The sequence below is a fragment of the Rhineura floridana genome, chromosome 12 (assembly GCF_030035675.1).
Source record: "Rhineura floridana isolate rRhiFlo1 chromosome 12, rRhiFlo1.hap2, whole genome shotgun sequence".
Taxonomy (NCBI): domain Eukaryota; kingdom Metazoa; phylum Chordata; class Lepidosauria; order Squamata; family Rhineuridae; genus Rhineura; species Rhineura floridana.
Genome location: NC_084491.1, coordinates 15,359,278 through 15,374,040, shown reverse-complemented (window position 1 = coordinate 15,374,040; position 14,763 = coordinate 15,359,278). Strand labels below are relative to the sequence as shown.

The following is a 14,763-nucleotide window of genomic DNA, read 5'->3' as shown; positions in this document are numbered from 1 at the left end:
GAATAATTCATAAAACCTTGGAGCTATAAGAGAAATCCAGCCAAAACAACCCACACACATTTCCAATATGACCTTTATTGAGCACAAACTGCTGCGACTGCTTTACATCGAACAACAAAAGGTTGCATACTGTGCATGTCAAGGTAGGTTCTCCCATGAACAAAAGTCCATCTTAATTGCACCAGTGAGGTAAACATAATGATTAAATAGCTTAAGGCTAGGAGAGTTCTGGGTATGATTATTATTGTTATTCTTTCTTTTGTTATTGTTTGTTTGTATTTGGCTCAGTTGATTCTTTGCATAATACATCTTAAGATGTTCCTCAGAAGCATCCCATCAGCAGCTTGGGAAATTCAGCAACTTCCTCTGTAAGAATAACAGCTCATGCATATTTTTTTTTAATTCCCCAAGTTCTGCGGAGGGAGAGCATTGGGCTTGCATGCATTCCCCCTGACATCTCTGGGTATTGCACAAAAATAAAATCAGAAATAAAACATAGTGTTTCTGGAGACTCCACGAGAGAACCTGTTCTGCTTAGAAGCCATCACTTACATGCATTTTGCAGCTGTCATATGGCTTAACCTTTTGCACCGACCCAAGCTCTTTTTTGGGGGGGATGATAATTTTAGTCACTCTCCTTAACTTCTTTCACTACAGCATGTGAAGAAGTGACCTTCTCTACCTTCATGGTAGACACCAACTTCTCTGCAACAGTCTCCTCGTGCTCTTCCATCTTCTGGGTAACAGTCACAGACTTCGTGAAGTATGTGGTTGTCCCATCATCCCCTTCGCTGGTGATTTTCTCTACTTTTTTTGTTACCACAACTTTTTCTTCACTCTTCCCCTTCTCCTCCTCCTCCAAGGGGCTCAAGTCAAGGCCATTGGTGACAACACCTTTGTCTTCCTCCTCTACTTGTTTTGCGTTGGAGCCTTCTTCCTCCCCTTTGTCTTCCACCTCTCCATTCACTGCTATGTCTTCTTTGGTGGACTCCTTTAGTGCTTTCTCACTTTTTTCTGTCTTTTCTTCTTTGGAATCTTTCTCTGCACCAACCTTTGTTGCTTTGGTGACTGTGATGATCTCTTCCACTTCTTTCACTGGGGACCCTGCTTTTTCTGGAGATAATGCTTTCTCTGGAGTTCCTGCTTTTTCTGGAGATACTGCTTTCTCCAGAGATGCTTTCTCTGGAGTGGCGGGCTTTTCTGGAGATCCTTTCCCAGGAGTCCCTGGTTTCTCAGGAGTCCCTTTCTCTGGAGTTCTTGCTTTCTCAGGAGAATCCGCCTTTGCTGGGGAGGTGGACTTTTCTTCTCCTCCGGCCTTCTCTCCTTCACCTTCCTGCTCCTCCTGACCTTCACTTTCACCTTCCTTAGCCTCTGCTTCATCTGCCACAGGAGATTTTGGTGGAGATTTTGGTGGAGATGATTTTGCCTTTTCTACTTTCAGTGATGCACCTCCACCTCCAGCTTCTTTTTTGGTCTCCTTTTCTTCCTTGCTTTCAGCTTCAGCACCTCCCTCTCCTGCCTCCTCCTCCTCTTCCTCTTCAGCTTCTTCCTCGCCCTCTTCCTTTTCACTCCTTTCTTCTTCTTTTTCTGAGCCTCCTTCTTCTGCCTCATCAGATTTTGCACCATCTTCTTCCTCACCTCCTTCCTCCTCCTCTTCACCTTCTTCCTCCTCAGCTTCCGGAGCTGCTGCTTCAATAGTGGCCTTTTTCTCTGCTATAATCTCCTCTTCTGCAGCTCCTCCCTCCTCTTCCTCTTCCTCTTCCTCTAGTGCTGTTCCGGCAGCCAGTTCTTTAGCCATAGCTGCAAGGGCCTCATCCAGTGCAGATTTCTCATCCTCGACTTTGGTCTCTTCAATGATTTCTTCTACAAATTTGTGCTGGACCTTTAGCTTTGGAGGTTCAGCTTTTGATTTCTGTGTTTTGGTAGATGATATTGTTATTGAGGGTTGCCTATGTGTAAATGATGGGCCGGTGATGCTTCCAGAGAAGGCACTGAATCTTGTCTCTTCACCCTCAAGAAGTTTCCTAGGGAAATAAGAGGGGGGGATTGATTAAAATGAATGTTAATAGGTGCAGATGCCTCTGTAAGTAGCAGTGATAGCTTTAAGCTTTTTAGCTATTTTGAATCACTAGAATAGAGAAATAGAGAAATCACTAGCATAGAGAAAATGCATCTTGCATATTAAACTATTTTCTAGCATCCCACTCTCTGTAAGCCTGACAGTCTATCTCAGGGGTAGCTGGTGGCTCTATGAAAGCACCTTGGACAGCTGCTTGAAAGTTCAGGTTCCACTGCCCCACTAACGTGGAGGCACCAGCCACCCCTTCTCCTTCAGAACCACCTAGATGACATAGATGCAAGATATACCATCAGAAAACTGGAGAGAATAAATGTTGAGGGGAATGGGGAGACAATATATTGTGTTTGGGGAAATTGCAACCTTTCATCTAGGAGAGAATGCCCCTTTCATCTTGGAATTGCTTTAGCAAGCTATCAATGCAATTGCACCATCATCAGTTACCATATCAATCCCCATTCTCCTCTCTGACCTCTAGCAACCAAGAGGCAAAGACTACCAAGTTTGGTCAAGAATGAATGTAAAGAACAATCAGCTCAGCTTCTTCATACATATTTCTACCATTTGTTGGACATTTTTCTAGTAATGCATATTTCTAAGAGCATTGTCCACAAAGTGGGCTCTGCTATTAGAATTCTAAGATTGTCTGCAAAGTGATAATACCTGGGCCATTGCATATAGGTTGAAGATCTCTACATTTACTTCAAATGGTTGATGCATACGTGGGATACTATACTGCCAGAGCAAAGCCCTTTTAACTAGACTCCATTAATTTTAATGGGAAATATTTAACCATGTGCTTAATTCTCACATTCCACTGTTTTCAGTTATTTGGGTGAAAAAAGGCCCTTATATTTTCAGTATATAACGTAAGGGCAAAGTAATATAGCTTTTTGACAGCTGTCTTCTGACCTGCTGACAACTGGCAGAGTTATTGTTATTTATTATTCATATTTTATTTTTAAAAAGATCCTGGTTCCTAAAACAAAGAAAGCATACCAAGAACAAAAACTCCAGTCAGTTGAAATCAAAGCACTAAAATGTGCTTTGTGCAAAAGTGTGATTTTTCTCTCTCTTAACAGTATTTAAATCCAGGAATGCACACAGTGATAAGGTATTTGTAAGAGATACGGGCATAACATCATATAGAAGAACTATACTCCATCAGTCTTCATTGTTTCCTTCTTTCTATTGCAGCCAATGTGCTAGCCCATCACTTTTGAACTCCAAAAAGGAATATGAGATGCATATGATGTTCCAAACTGCCATTAAGGTTTACATGTTTAACAACTGTGCATATCTATGTCAAATCTTAAATATTTTCTAGTGAAGGGGCATAGCTCAGTGGTAGAGCATCTACTTTGCATGCAGAAGGTCCCAGACTCAACCCCTGGCATCCCCAAGTAGGCCTGGGAGGGACCACTGTCTGAAATCCTGGAGAGCTGCTGCCAGTCAGTGTAGGCATTACAGAGCTAGATTGACCAATGCTTTTGGAATAAGGCAGCTTCCTATGTTCCTACTTCTGTTGTTTGGTAAAAGTATGAAATTATCTATGCAGGTTCAATCTTATGATTAGGCAAACCACCCCAGGCAGCAGAATGTGGACATCAGAAAAAGGCAGAAAACTGTCATTGACTGCTTATTATACTTTTATTGTGGATCAGGGCTGGATGGCACTTGCATGGCCTGCCAACTGAAATGTGCCAGGCCAGCACTATTCCTGTGGTGATTTTATTAGCAATTGTTCTTAGTCTCACCCCAAAAAAGATTTATGCTTTAGCATTTCCTCTGAGAGCAGTTCAGAGTTTAAATTCTTTCAACGTGTTACAAAAGCAATGCAAACATGAGAGCTATGCCCCATGCAGAAATTAAACATAACACTGAACATCGCAATGACTAGAGAAAGCTTTGCATTTTCAGCTGAATTTAATTTGCTTGCTTTGATCATTGAGTTCTTTGTTGAAGTGGAAAAAATGCTGGAGAAGGAAAGATTAAGCAGCCCCTCCCCCATGCCACTTTCCATTGCAGATTGGAAAAAGAGCCTTTTTAGCAGTGGCATCCCAGCTGTGGAATGCCCTTCCTAGAAAGGCTTGGCTGGCACCCATGACACAGTCCCTTCGGAACTGAGTGAAGACCTTTTTTTTATATTCTCCTGGGCTTTTTAGAAAGTGTTCTGTGGTCATTTAAACTGCTGGTATTCTATAATGCTGGTTTTTACCAGGGGTGTAGTTATCCAGGTCTTGGGTGTGTGTGTCTTAGACTCTTTACTTTTTTAGAAGCAGGGTCCCTATGTTTCCAATGTCCTATGAGCCAATCAGCATGAAAAGTGAATATCTTAGCTACTGAGAAGAGTCTTCTAACTTGCTTCCTTGTCCTTGGAATCAATCAGAGTAAAGTCAGTTCCCCTCTATTCAGCACTGGTTAGGCTTCATCTTGAATACTGCATCCAGTTCTGGTCTCCGCATTTCAAGAAGGATGCAGACAAACTGGAAAGGGATCAGAGGAGGGCAACAAAGATGATCAGGGGACTGGAAACAAAGCCCTATGAGGAGAGACTGAAAGAACTGGGCATGTTTAGCCTGGAGAAGAGAAGACTGAGGGGAGATATGATAGCACTCTTCAAGTACATGAAAGGTTGTCACATAGTGGAGGGCCAGGATCTCTTCTCGATCGTCCCAGATTGCAGGACACGGAATAATGGCCTCAAGTTGCAGGAAGCCAGATTTCGACTGAACATCAGGAAAAACTTCCTGTTAGAGCCATACAGCAATGGAACCAATTACCTAGAGAGGTAGTGGGCTCTCTGACACTGGAGGCATTCAAGAGGCAGCTGGACAGCCATCTGTCGGGAGTGCTTTGATTTGGATTCCTGCATTGAGCAGGGGGTTGGACTTGATGGCCTTATAGGCCCCTTCCGACTCTACTATTCTATGATTCTATGAGGTAAGCTGGCCACTGAATAGACTCTTTTCAGTAGCACTCTCCCCTTTCATGCTGATTGGTTCCTATGGTCATCTGTTTTTGTGGGGGAAGGCATTAACAAGGATTTCATTCTCAGCCCAGTAGCAGAAGAAAAAAAGTGGGAAGGGGTGTGGCTGTGACTATTATGAAGGGAACCTGCACTTCTGAATTGGCTACTACACTACTGGTTTTTACTCGGCTGTAGATTTGATTGTAATCTTCAGCTCCCGGGTCCTGCAGAAAAGCAGTAACTCAGTGGTTCTCAATTTTTTTCCCCCTTGGACAACTTGAAAATTGCTGAGGCTCTTGGTGGTCCACTTATTTATTTTCGTCCCTGTTGTAGCAATTGTCATGCTGTTAGAGACTGTATGATTTTTAATTGCATTTTTATTGCTTCTTTTATTTCTTAATAAAATTTCTTAACTCAATAAAAACAATATAAGAAATAAAAGAAGCAATAAAATACAATAAAAATCAGTATGAATATTTAATGCAGACATGTGGCAGACCATCTGAATTAAGCTTGTAAACCACAGTTTGGGAATCCCTGCAGTAAGTAATTAAGTAGAGAAACGTTACATTGTAGTGTGATCCTCAGACTTAATCCTACACGCACTTAATTTGAAATAGATCCCTTTGGCTTCAACTGTACTTACTTCCAAACAACTATGCAGTCTTGAAGCACAATCCTAAACTTAGGAGAAACAGACTGGAGAGCTGCTAAGTCCAAGAGGAGATGAGAAGGGTATATATATGTGTCAAAATAATTTAAACAGATAAATGAGCTTTCAATGGTGAAACAAGTGTGAAATTATGTCTTATATGTTCTTTTCTTCATCTAGTATTTGCAAGCCAAGGAAGTTCTCCTGATACTGTTTTGGTTTAATGAGATTGTTTTATTTCATATTTTAATTATGGATGTTTATATCTTAATGTTTGTGTAACTGGGTTCTTACACTTTGTAAACCATTTAGAAACCTATTTTGGCATTAAGTGTTATATTAATCAATAAAATGATAATAGTGATGCCCCATCAAAATGCCTACAGATCTTTTGCATGTGTCCCCAGCACTGACTTCGCCTGTGGGCTTTCTGATAACCTCTACAACACAAAGCAAAGCTATCTAGAAACAGAAACATATTACTTGCTCAGGTTTCAGATTGTGCTCAGAAACTGGCAAAATGCCTTGCTAATTGTTAACATGCTTGTGTGTGTGTGTGTGTGTGTGTGTGTGTGTATAAAAGATTAGCCTTGTAGGGTTTTTGTTGCTGCTGCTGGAACCAGAAGCATCTGCAATGCAATTCCCAAATCAGCCACATTGGCACTGTATCTACTGTACCTGTATGCAGCAATCTCAATATCCAGAGCCATCTTGACATTGAGGAGATCCTGGTATTCCCTCAAATGACGCGCCATTTCCCATTTTGTGCCTCTCAGTTCATTTTCCAGTTGTTGCATTGTATCCTGCAACCAAAACACAGACAGTTCTTTAGGATAGTTACAAGCAAAATGTAAACATGGGTGCAGTAATAAACAGAGAATTTGTGGGGAGGTCATGGATGGGAGAGAGACTGAATTAGAATGATGAAAAAAAGGGGAAGCTAGAACTGGACTCCTCGGCCACTGAATATGTGGCCTAGGTTGTACTAGTATCCATCTCCTTAACTTGACCAGCCAATACTAGGTGGCTTTTCCTAAAGTTCTATTGTCTTACAGTAGTAAAAAGGTTCATGGCTTGTGAGACTCCAGAAAACTCAGTCCCAGAGATCACTGGTCTGAGAGGATCCTGGTAAATTGCTCCTCTTGTGTGGAGTATTGAGAGAAACCTTAAGGGATTATTAAACAATTGATGAAAACGGTGCCTTTAGCCTCTCTGTCAACCATTCCTACAAATGAGGGGAATAAAAATAAGAAACATCCATGCTCTGAGAAATACTGTTCTGGATCCAGTTCTAAAAGAAAAATCTGGAATAAAGTCATGAAAGGAATCAGTAGCCTATTTCTGTTCACAATTTTCTGTACCTAGAATCTGAAAGCCAGAAGCACATTCCAACACTGCACCCTTTTGCTATCATTATACAGGTTTAAGATTCCCCCTTAAAACCAGTAGGTAGAAACTGCAATGCCAGTTATATATAAACCAGTTATGGCAACTGGATGCCATCACTTTACATTTCTGCATTCTGCTTAACCAAGCTGTGGATCAAGCTGGCCGGCATTTGAGAAGGAATATTTAATTTTTTTAACTTTTTTTAAAAGATGTTTTTAACACTTTTTTAAAACAATGTTCTTTAAGATGTTTTGTTTTAATATATTTTAAAGTCTGTTTTTATGATGTTTTAAAGTGTTTTTAGTGCTTTTGTTTGCCATGCTGGGCTCCTACTGGGAGGAAGGGCGGGATATCAATCAATCAATCAATCAATCAGTCAGTCAGTCAGTCAGTCAGTCAGTTTCCCAGTTGCAAAGATGTTGTTTCAGTCAAATAGATACAATCCTTGTGCTTCAAAAAGCAGCTTCTGAATTCTGGGCATTGGCTCCAGAGTTATTGGTTAGGAGTATTGTAGCCTAGAAGGCCAACTCACCAACAAGTACAGCTGAAAATATAAACGGTGGTGACGGTGGTAGGGGTTTGAGCTGATAAGGATCACAATTCTGGTCATATTTAACTAAAAGTAAATTCCACTGATCCAGGAATTATGCCAAAGACTGATGCTCTCCAAAAGAATATTTTTCAGTCCCAGCAAAGGTGGTGACTTTTATCTGGAGTAATTGCAGTTAAGTTCATGTTTTTCTTTAGTAATAAAAATTGCTCATTTCCAAAAGTTCACTTCTGGGCTTCTTTTGAGCTCAGTAGGATTCAGGTGTTCCTGACCATCCATATCTTTATTAAAGGGAGCAATATAATTATTTTAACATATAGGCAAATTTGTATATTTGCTGCAGCACTGAGCAAATGGCCTCTTGAAACTCTCCACCCTGTTTGTGGGCAGTGAAATTGCACAGGGAGGCAGCCTGCTGAATTTTTTCAGAGGGTGAAGAAATTTTTGCAACAGTTTCTCGGGGGGAGTGGGGCTTCCCACTTGCACAGTATCTTTCTTTCTAGGGATGGGGGTGCCACCACAAAACAAACAAAGAAAGAAAATGGTGGACAAAAGTTGGAGAAAATTCCTCAAAATGACCTTTTTCTAGTAGGGGATATAAGAAAAAGAAAAATCTCAAAAGTTTTCTCATTAAAACAAAGTCATCTGAGAAATTTTGGCTCAGCTCTAATCTGTGGCCAGCAGCAAAATAGAGAATGTTACTTTAGCCTAATTATGTATTTGATTTAGAAGCACCAGACCCTAATTCCAATTATTTAATTAGACCTGTGGCAGTCTAATGACAAAACACTTGCATGGGTCAATGGAGATGGACTGTACTCTACTTAAAAAGCAATATATGTAAGAAAATTGATAGAAAATTATCCTGGAATTTGTCTGTACTTTCATAGCTCACTTCTAAACCCACTGGTTTCAATCTGAAGTAGTGCGAGGTTGCTTATGCAAGGGGATGTTTTTTATAAACAGCATTTCTATCCCACCCTTCCTCCAAGGAGCTCAAGGTGGTGTACATGGTTCTCCCCTCTCTCCATTTTGTCCTCAAAACGACCCTGTGAGATAGGTTAGACAGTGACTGGCCCAAGGTCACAGAGTGAGCTTAATGGCCGAGTGGGGATTCAACCCACATCTTGTAGCTCTCCCTTAATGTCGCTACCAGTGGTCTGGATCAGCTTTTCAGGATGTGCAAGGGGCTGCAGCTGGATGGGTAGAGACATTATATGACTCCTCCCTTGTATGTGTGCAGAATTGCCTTGGGCTCATGTATGCATGGTGAGGGATAGATTCATCCAAGCAATAGTATTAGAATGAAGTCCCACTGAGTTCAATGCAGTTTTGAAGCCATATTTTCTGAAATATTTTTCATTAGAATAAATATTTGGGGAACAAATGGTGTCTGCAAGCAAATACAACCCTGTTGTGTTGGGATGGTGCTCCTGATAATTCCCATCAGCCTCAATGTTGGGTTCAAGGTTACCTGGCAGAATATGTTTTTGACATGTTCCTTATGCAACTTAATTAACAGAAGCACTTTGGAATTATCAAAGGGATAATTCACTAGAGTCTTTGCTGCATGTGGGGTATTAGAGAATGGGTGAGGTACAAGGGAGCACAAGTGCTGTTTTCTGGGTGTTACTCACATTATGCAATTCTGCAGTACCTAATTTTGCACCACGACAGCACGACATGCATTTAGATTATGAACTGCCATTCATAACATTTGCCTTGTCTGCTTATCGACTTACTTTCCCCCATCTAATATTTATTTTAGAGGGCTCAAATATTTTTCAGATGCACTGTCCAATGTCAGTTTGCAGTGCGCAGGTGCATTTGCCAGTGGGAATCTTTGAGGGCTGCCTCTTGCCTTGGAAGGACGGTTTTATGACTTTCCAGGAGATAGCAAGTTCTGCATTGCAGAAGTTTGGGATGCACTTGGCAGAGAGACCCATCTCTGAGGTAGCATTTTGTCAGTCGGCTCATTCTATTTGATTCTTATTCAAAAGTTAATTCAATGGAAGCACGGATCCCCATTGCATTCATATTTGCTGAAGCTACTTTAAAATTTGTGTTTTGCCCAGGTGTGGTACCCTAACTGTTTTCACATACAGCCAATAATATAAGGGCTCAGAATCAATCTTGACATCCCAAAGAAGGCACTCTGGGGATTTGCCTTTTGCACTGAACAGCTCTATTAGAAAATCTGCTCAGCACATATAGCTTCTGTATTGCCGAAGTTCATTAGACCCTGGTACACGATGGTGGCTGCGGTGGTGGTTGCATTTTGCAGCAAATATAGCCTTTAATTACTGGCATATGAAACCTATTACCCAGCTACTGGATGAGCTTTCTCTATGTATTATGATGACTCATACTGCAAAAGTCCACAGACTCCCTATGCTGAGAGAGAAGGCTCTTTGTGGAATAATAATGATTACTAACAATAAATACCAATAATACATAATATTACTCCAGAAATGTTAGTTTTCTATTGCAACCCCCTTCTGTGTTCCTTGTTTTATTTTACACGCTGTCCATCTGATGTCCTATTCTTCATTGAATTTCATCTTGCACATTTTAGTGTGAGTTGCCTTATTATTTAAGTCTGTAGAAATAGTGATAATCATAATCATAAGGGTAGCAATTTTACCCAGGAGGCTGATGTTGTTATTCAGTTATTATTCTCTAGAGAGCCACAAGCTACATTCTCCCTCATTTCTGAACCATACCACTGGATTAGACAGGGCTACGCTAAAGGTTTTGTTATGCAGCTTGGGTTGTCATGACTTAGGAGCAGAATAGTGGGAACTGCTCTGGCACAACACATTCATTGTTTGTTGGAACAACTAACATCTTTGGGAAGCACTCGTTGCACATTTCCCCCCCTTATTCCCAGGCTAGTGCTGCAGTGCAATCCGTATCGCCCATACTGCTAGGGGGAAATTGCTCAGGGATGTTCTGCTTGTGGAAGCTTTTAGGAATGGCTCAGGAAGTCCATTCAGCATTATGAGAATTTTTGCAGGTTAAGCTTATCATCCCAGAATCAACCTTGCTCCAGTGCATGACATAGGGATGGAAAGGTCTGTCAATTTCGGTTCTCTCAGTTTCTCATTTTTGCAATCTTAAATTCAGTTCTCCACACTTCTGCTGGGATTTGTGATTTTCTTAAAAAAAAATCCTCATGAAAATTCTCCACCATTTTACTGCAAATTTCTCCACATAAACACATTTTTGTAGGCAGTTTTGACTAATGTACACATTTTTGCAAGCGATTTCTCATCATATAATGTATTTGTGTATGTTATTTTCACTCGTATATTCATGTCTATGCACACTTTCCCCTCACATATGCATTGTTGTAATACTGGTTGGTTGACAAACTGCGTTGCAAAAGCCGAATAAGTGCGAATTTTGAAATGGCTGTGATTTGGTTCTTATGTTGTTTCGGAAAGTGCAAATTTGGTTTGGCTGGAAATGTGAATGGAATTGAAATTCTTGCCCACCCCTAGCATGACACTTCCCCAACCTCCCAGCAAAACCCTTCCCCCGGAGAGCTGTTTGGAAGTGGATGGCTCCGCCCTGCATGGAGGCAAGTGGGACCCCTCCTCTACCATTTGGGGATCTGCATTTTGTATGCATGTAGGCAAAGAAGAATATCCTTATTTTGCAGCATAATTTCCCTGTTCCAGCCATCTCCCTTCCCCCCCCTGCAATCAGGATGTCCCTTTGGAGACAATTTCATCAGAAGTTATATTATACTGTGTCACAGCATTGGTCCATTGAGCTCAGTATTATCCACACTGATTAGCAGTGTCTCTTCAGGGTTTCAAACTGGGGGCTCTCTCAGAATAGAGACATGCTTACTGCTCTGCCGGTTCCAGTGTCTCTCCACTACTCTTTTCTGAATATGGGGGCACACAATGCTAGTCAAACCCACCTCTTTTTTACTGCAAACCCTGGTGGGATCAGCTCAAGTGCTTTTAAAAAAAAATCAATTCAGACAGATTTCGCAACTGATTGGCATATCAACTTGTTGCCCCTCCAGGTGTGGCCAAAGGAAACACTTTGCTGTAGGCAGGGGTGTAGTTGTCCAGGGTCTTGGGGGTCTTAGACCTCTTACGTTTTGGGAGCAGGGCCCCAGCTGGGTCACTACATCTCCAGCATCCTACGAGCCAATCAGCATGAAAAGGGAGTGTGTTAGCCACTGAAAAGTGTCTTTACATGCTTCCTTGTCCTTTCCTGCTGACTGGAGCCAATCAGAGTGAAAGGAGGTGAGAAGACTCTTTCTGGTAGCCTGCACTCTTCCCTTTCATACTGATTGGCTCCTAGGGATGCCTGTTCTTGTGGGAGGAGTCATTAACAAGGATCTCATTCTCAACTCAGCCGCAAAAATGGAGGGTGTGGCATGACTGTGACTATCATGAAGTGACCCTGCACTTCTGAATTACCTGAATTACACTAGGGATTCCTCAGTCTCTGCAATCTACTTCAATTTGAGGGGCGAGAGTGGGCAGGAAAGTGTACATCGCCCGCCTTACTCTCAGTCAGTAGCGTAGTGGCAAATTCGGAAGTGCAGGGTCCCTTCATGATAGTCATGCCACACCCCTCGCAGCCACGCCCCTTCCACTTTCTCTCTTCTCCTTTGCTCTCCCTGTCCTCTCAGGAGTCCTCAATCAGCTGCGACAGACCTCCCTAGGAGCCAATCTTCTCAGTGGCTGGCTCACCTCTTTTCCCTCTGATTGGCTCCATTCAGCACCAAGGACAAGGACTCTTCTCAGTGACTTTTCGTGCTGATTGACTCAAAGACAGGGACCCGCCTTCCCAGTAAAGCAACTGGTCTACGACCCCCTATGCCCCTGGACGACTACACCCCTGAGGTCAGCGGCAACGTTAGGAGAAAAAATGCATGGAGGGGGCACAGAAGGGTCGAAGTGCATTTCTGGTGAAGAGGTGAGTTCTGCCTGAAAGAGCACTAACAGTATTTTACACATGGAGACGCAAACTTTTCATGCGTTTCTCCCAAAGTTAAAGCTCTGTTGATGCCGATGGAGTTAACTTTGAAGTAAGCATGTTCGGGTTTGCAGCCTTATTTCAAGCAACCGCAGGGATCCTTAAATGGGAAGGGCGGGGAGAGGAGGAGCTATTTGCGAAGGGGGGCGAAGGGAAATCTTGACCGCGCCCCTTGATGCTCATCGTCTCTCTCTCCCTCTCCCCACTGCGGTTTTCATGGAGGCAAATGTCGGCGGCCGCACTTGGCTTGTATCACTTCCCTGCCCGCCATCCCACCAGCCACGCCCCCGCCCCAGCACGCCCCTCTCGGCGCCTACCTGGTAGCTGGAGAGGTCGTGGTTGTGGCGCTCCTCGACGTCGGTGAGCTGACGCTCCAGGGACTCCTTGGTGCCGCGGACGGATTCGAGCTCGATACTCTTGGCCTGGAGCTGCCGTCTGTACTCGGCGATCTCCTCCTTGGCAGAACGGATGGCCTCCTTGTTCTGCTCGGCGGCCTCGGTGAGCTTGGAGTAGCGGCACTTGAACCACTCCTCGGCCTGGACCATGTTCTGGTCCGAGTGGCACTCCAGCTGGGAGCGGATCTCCTTGAGGGCGGCGGAGAGGTCAGTCTTCATGTAGTCCTTGCGCTCGACGGTGACGTGCGAGGCCTGGATCTGGGCCAGGAGATCGGCCACCTCCTCGTCGTGGTTGCCGCGGAGGAAGGCCACCTCGTCCTGCAGGGACTGCACCTTCTTGTCCAGCTCGACCTTGACCATGGACGACTCCTCGATGTCCTTGCGGAGGGCGCGGATGATGGCCTCGGTGTCATCGCGGAGGCGCGCTTCGTCCTCGAAGCGCTCCTTGAGGCGCTGGATGTCCTCTTCCAGGTGCTCCGAGTCCAGCTGCAGCGCCGCCTTCTCGTGGTTGACTTGCTCGAGGGCGCAGCGCAGCTCGCGCAGCTCCTGCTCGAAGGCGTCGCCCAGCAGCGAGCGGCCGGCCTGCTTCTGCCGCAGCGCCACGATCTCGCTCTCCAACTCCTTGTTCTGCTGCTCCAGCGAGTGGACCTTCTCAATGTAACCGGCGAAGCGGTCGTTCAGGCCCTGCAGCTGCTCCTTCTCGTTGGAGCGGCTCAACTTCAAATCCCCGCCGCCGCCGTTGAAGAGCGACGACTGGCTCAAGTCTAGGCTCTCCGAGGAGCTCAGCACCGTCGAGCCGTAGGAAGCCCGTGCCGCGCCCAGGTTGCGCTTGTAGGACGACGAGACGGTGCTGGGAGAGCTCCGGGACCATGACTGGGACCTGAAGCCGCTCGACGGCGACATGCTGGCCCGACTGAACGAGGTCCGGCTCTCGGCCACCCGCCGGTAAGAGGGATTGCTTAGATGCTCCAACGTGTAGCTCATCTTGGAAGACTTGGTGATGGGCGCTTTGCGCGGAATACCCGGCAGCGGGGGCTCTGCAGAAGGCAGCGCCTTATATACCGGAGTCGCACGTTGTCTCCGAAAAGGGCGTGCTCGACAGGGGTGAGGTGGCTGGGAGAGGCGGGGCGAAGGGTTGGAGGCCCCTCCCTTTGAGGATAAGCCGCGCCCCTTCTTTCAGATTCTCCCCTAGAAAGACGAGCTCGTCTTTTCATAAATGCCTTCCTTTACTTCCTTTGCCACTATTTTCTCTCTCCTCTCTCTGCCTTCTGAACCGAGTTTGAATGTTCACTTACAGTGCAAGCCTAATGTATCTTTGCCAGCGAAGTCAGTCTCAGGACGTTCAGTGGGCTTAATCTTTGGTAAGTGTGCATCTAGAATCATAAAACCATTGAAAAGAAGAGTTGGAAGGGGTCCATAAGGTCATCGAGTCTAATCCTCTGCTCAATGCAGGAATCCAATTTAAAGCATAAGAGACAGGTGGCTGTCCAGCTGCCTCTTGAAGGCCTCCAGTTTTGGAGAGCCCACCTCCTCCTTAGGACATTGGTTCCATTGTCCTACCACTCTAACAAGAAGTTTTTCCTGATGTTCAGCCAAAATCTGGCTCCTTGTAATTTGAGCCCACAATTTCCTGTCCTGCACTCTAGGATGATCCAGGCCCTCCTCCCTGTGACAACCTGTTCAAGTTCTTGTAGAGTACTTTAAGAAGCAGTTAAAACAGACTGA

The 14,763-nt window shown here is 44.3% G+C and overlaps 1 protein-coding gene across 4 annotated transcripts; it reads right to left on the bottom strand.

The window, feature by feature from the left end:
* Positions 1-594: 594 nt before the first annotated feature.
* NEFM (neurofilament medium chain) lies at positions 595-14,022 on the bottom strand. 4 transcript variants are annotated; one of them, XM_061592479.1, is made up of 4 exons: positions 12,961-14,022; positions 6,379-6,503; positions 1,230-2,024; positions 595-1,115 (listed from the first exon to the last, which is right to left on the bottom strand). In XM_061592479.1, the coding sequence occupies exons 1-4, from the start codon at positions 14,020-14,022 to the stop codon at positions 626-628; spliced, it is 2,472 nt and encodes an 823-aa protein (XP_061448463.1). In that variant the 3' UTR covers positions 595-625. The 4 variants fall into 4 exon arrangements, with proteins under 4 accessions (XP_061448463.1, XP_061448464.1, XP_061448466.1 ...); XM_061592480.1 differs by having other exon boundaries at positions 595-1,209; positions 1,330-2,024; XM_061592482.1 differs by having other exon boundaries at positions 595-955; positions 1,463-2,024.
* Positions 14,023-14,763: the final 741 nt, after the last annotated feature.

Coding starts and splice junctions, on each gene's coding strand:
- NEFM (XM_061592478.1), bottom strand. CDS start 14,022: ATGAGCTACACGTTGGAGCATCTAAGCAATCCCTCTTACCGGCGGGTG. Junction 6,504..12,960: donor ACGACCTCTCCAGCTACCAG/GTAGGCGCCGAG, acceptor TTTTGGTTGCAG/GATACAATGCAACAACTGGA. Junction 2,025..6,378: donor ATTGAGATTGCTGCATACAG/GTACAGTAGATA, acceptor TTATTTCCCTAG/GAAACTTCTTGAGGGTGAAG.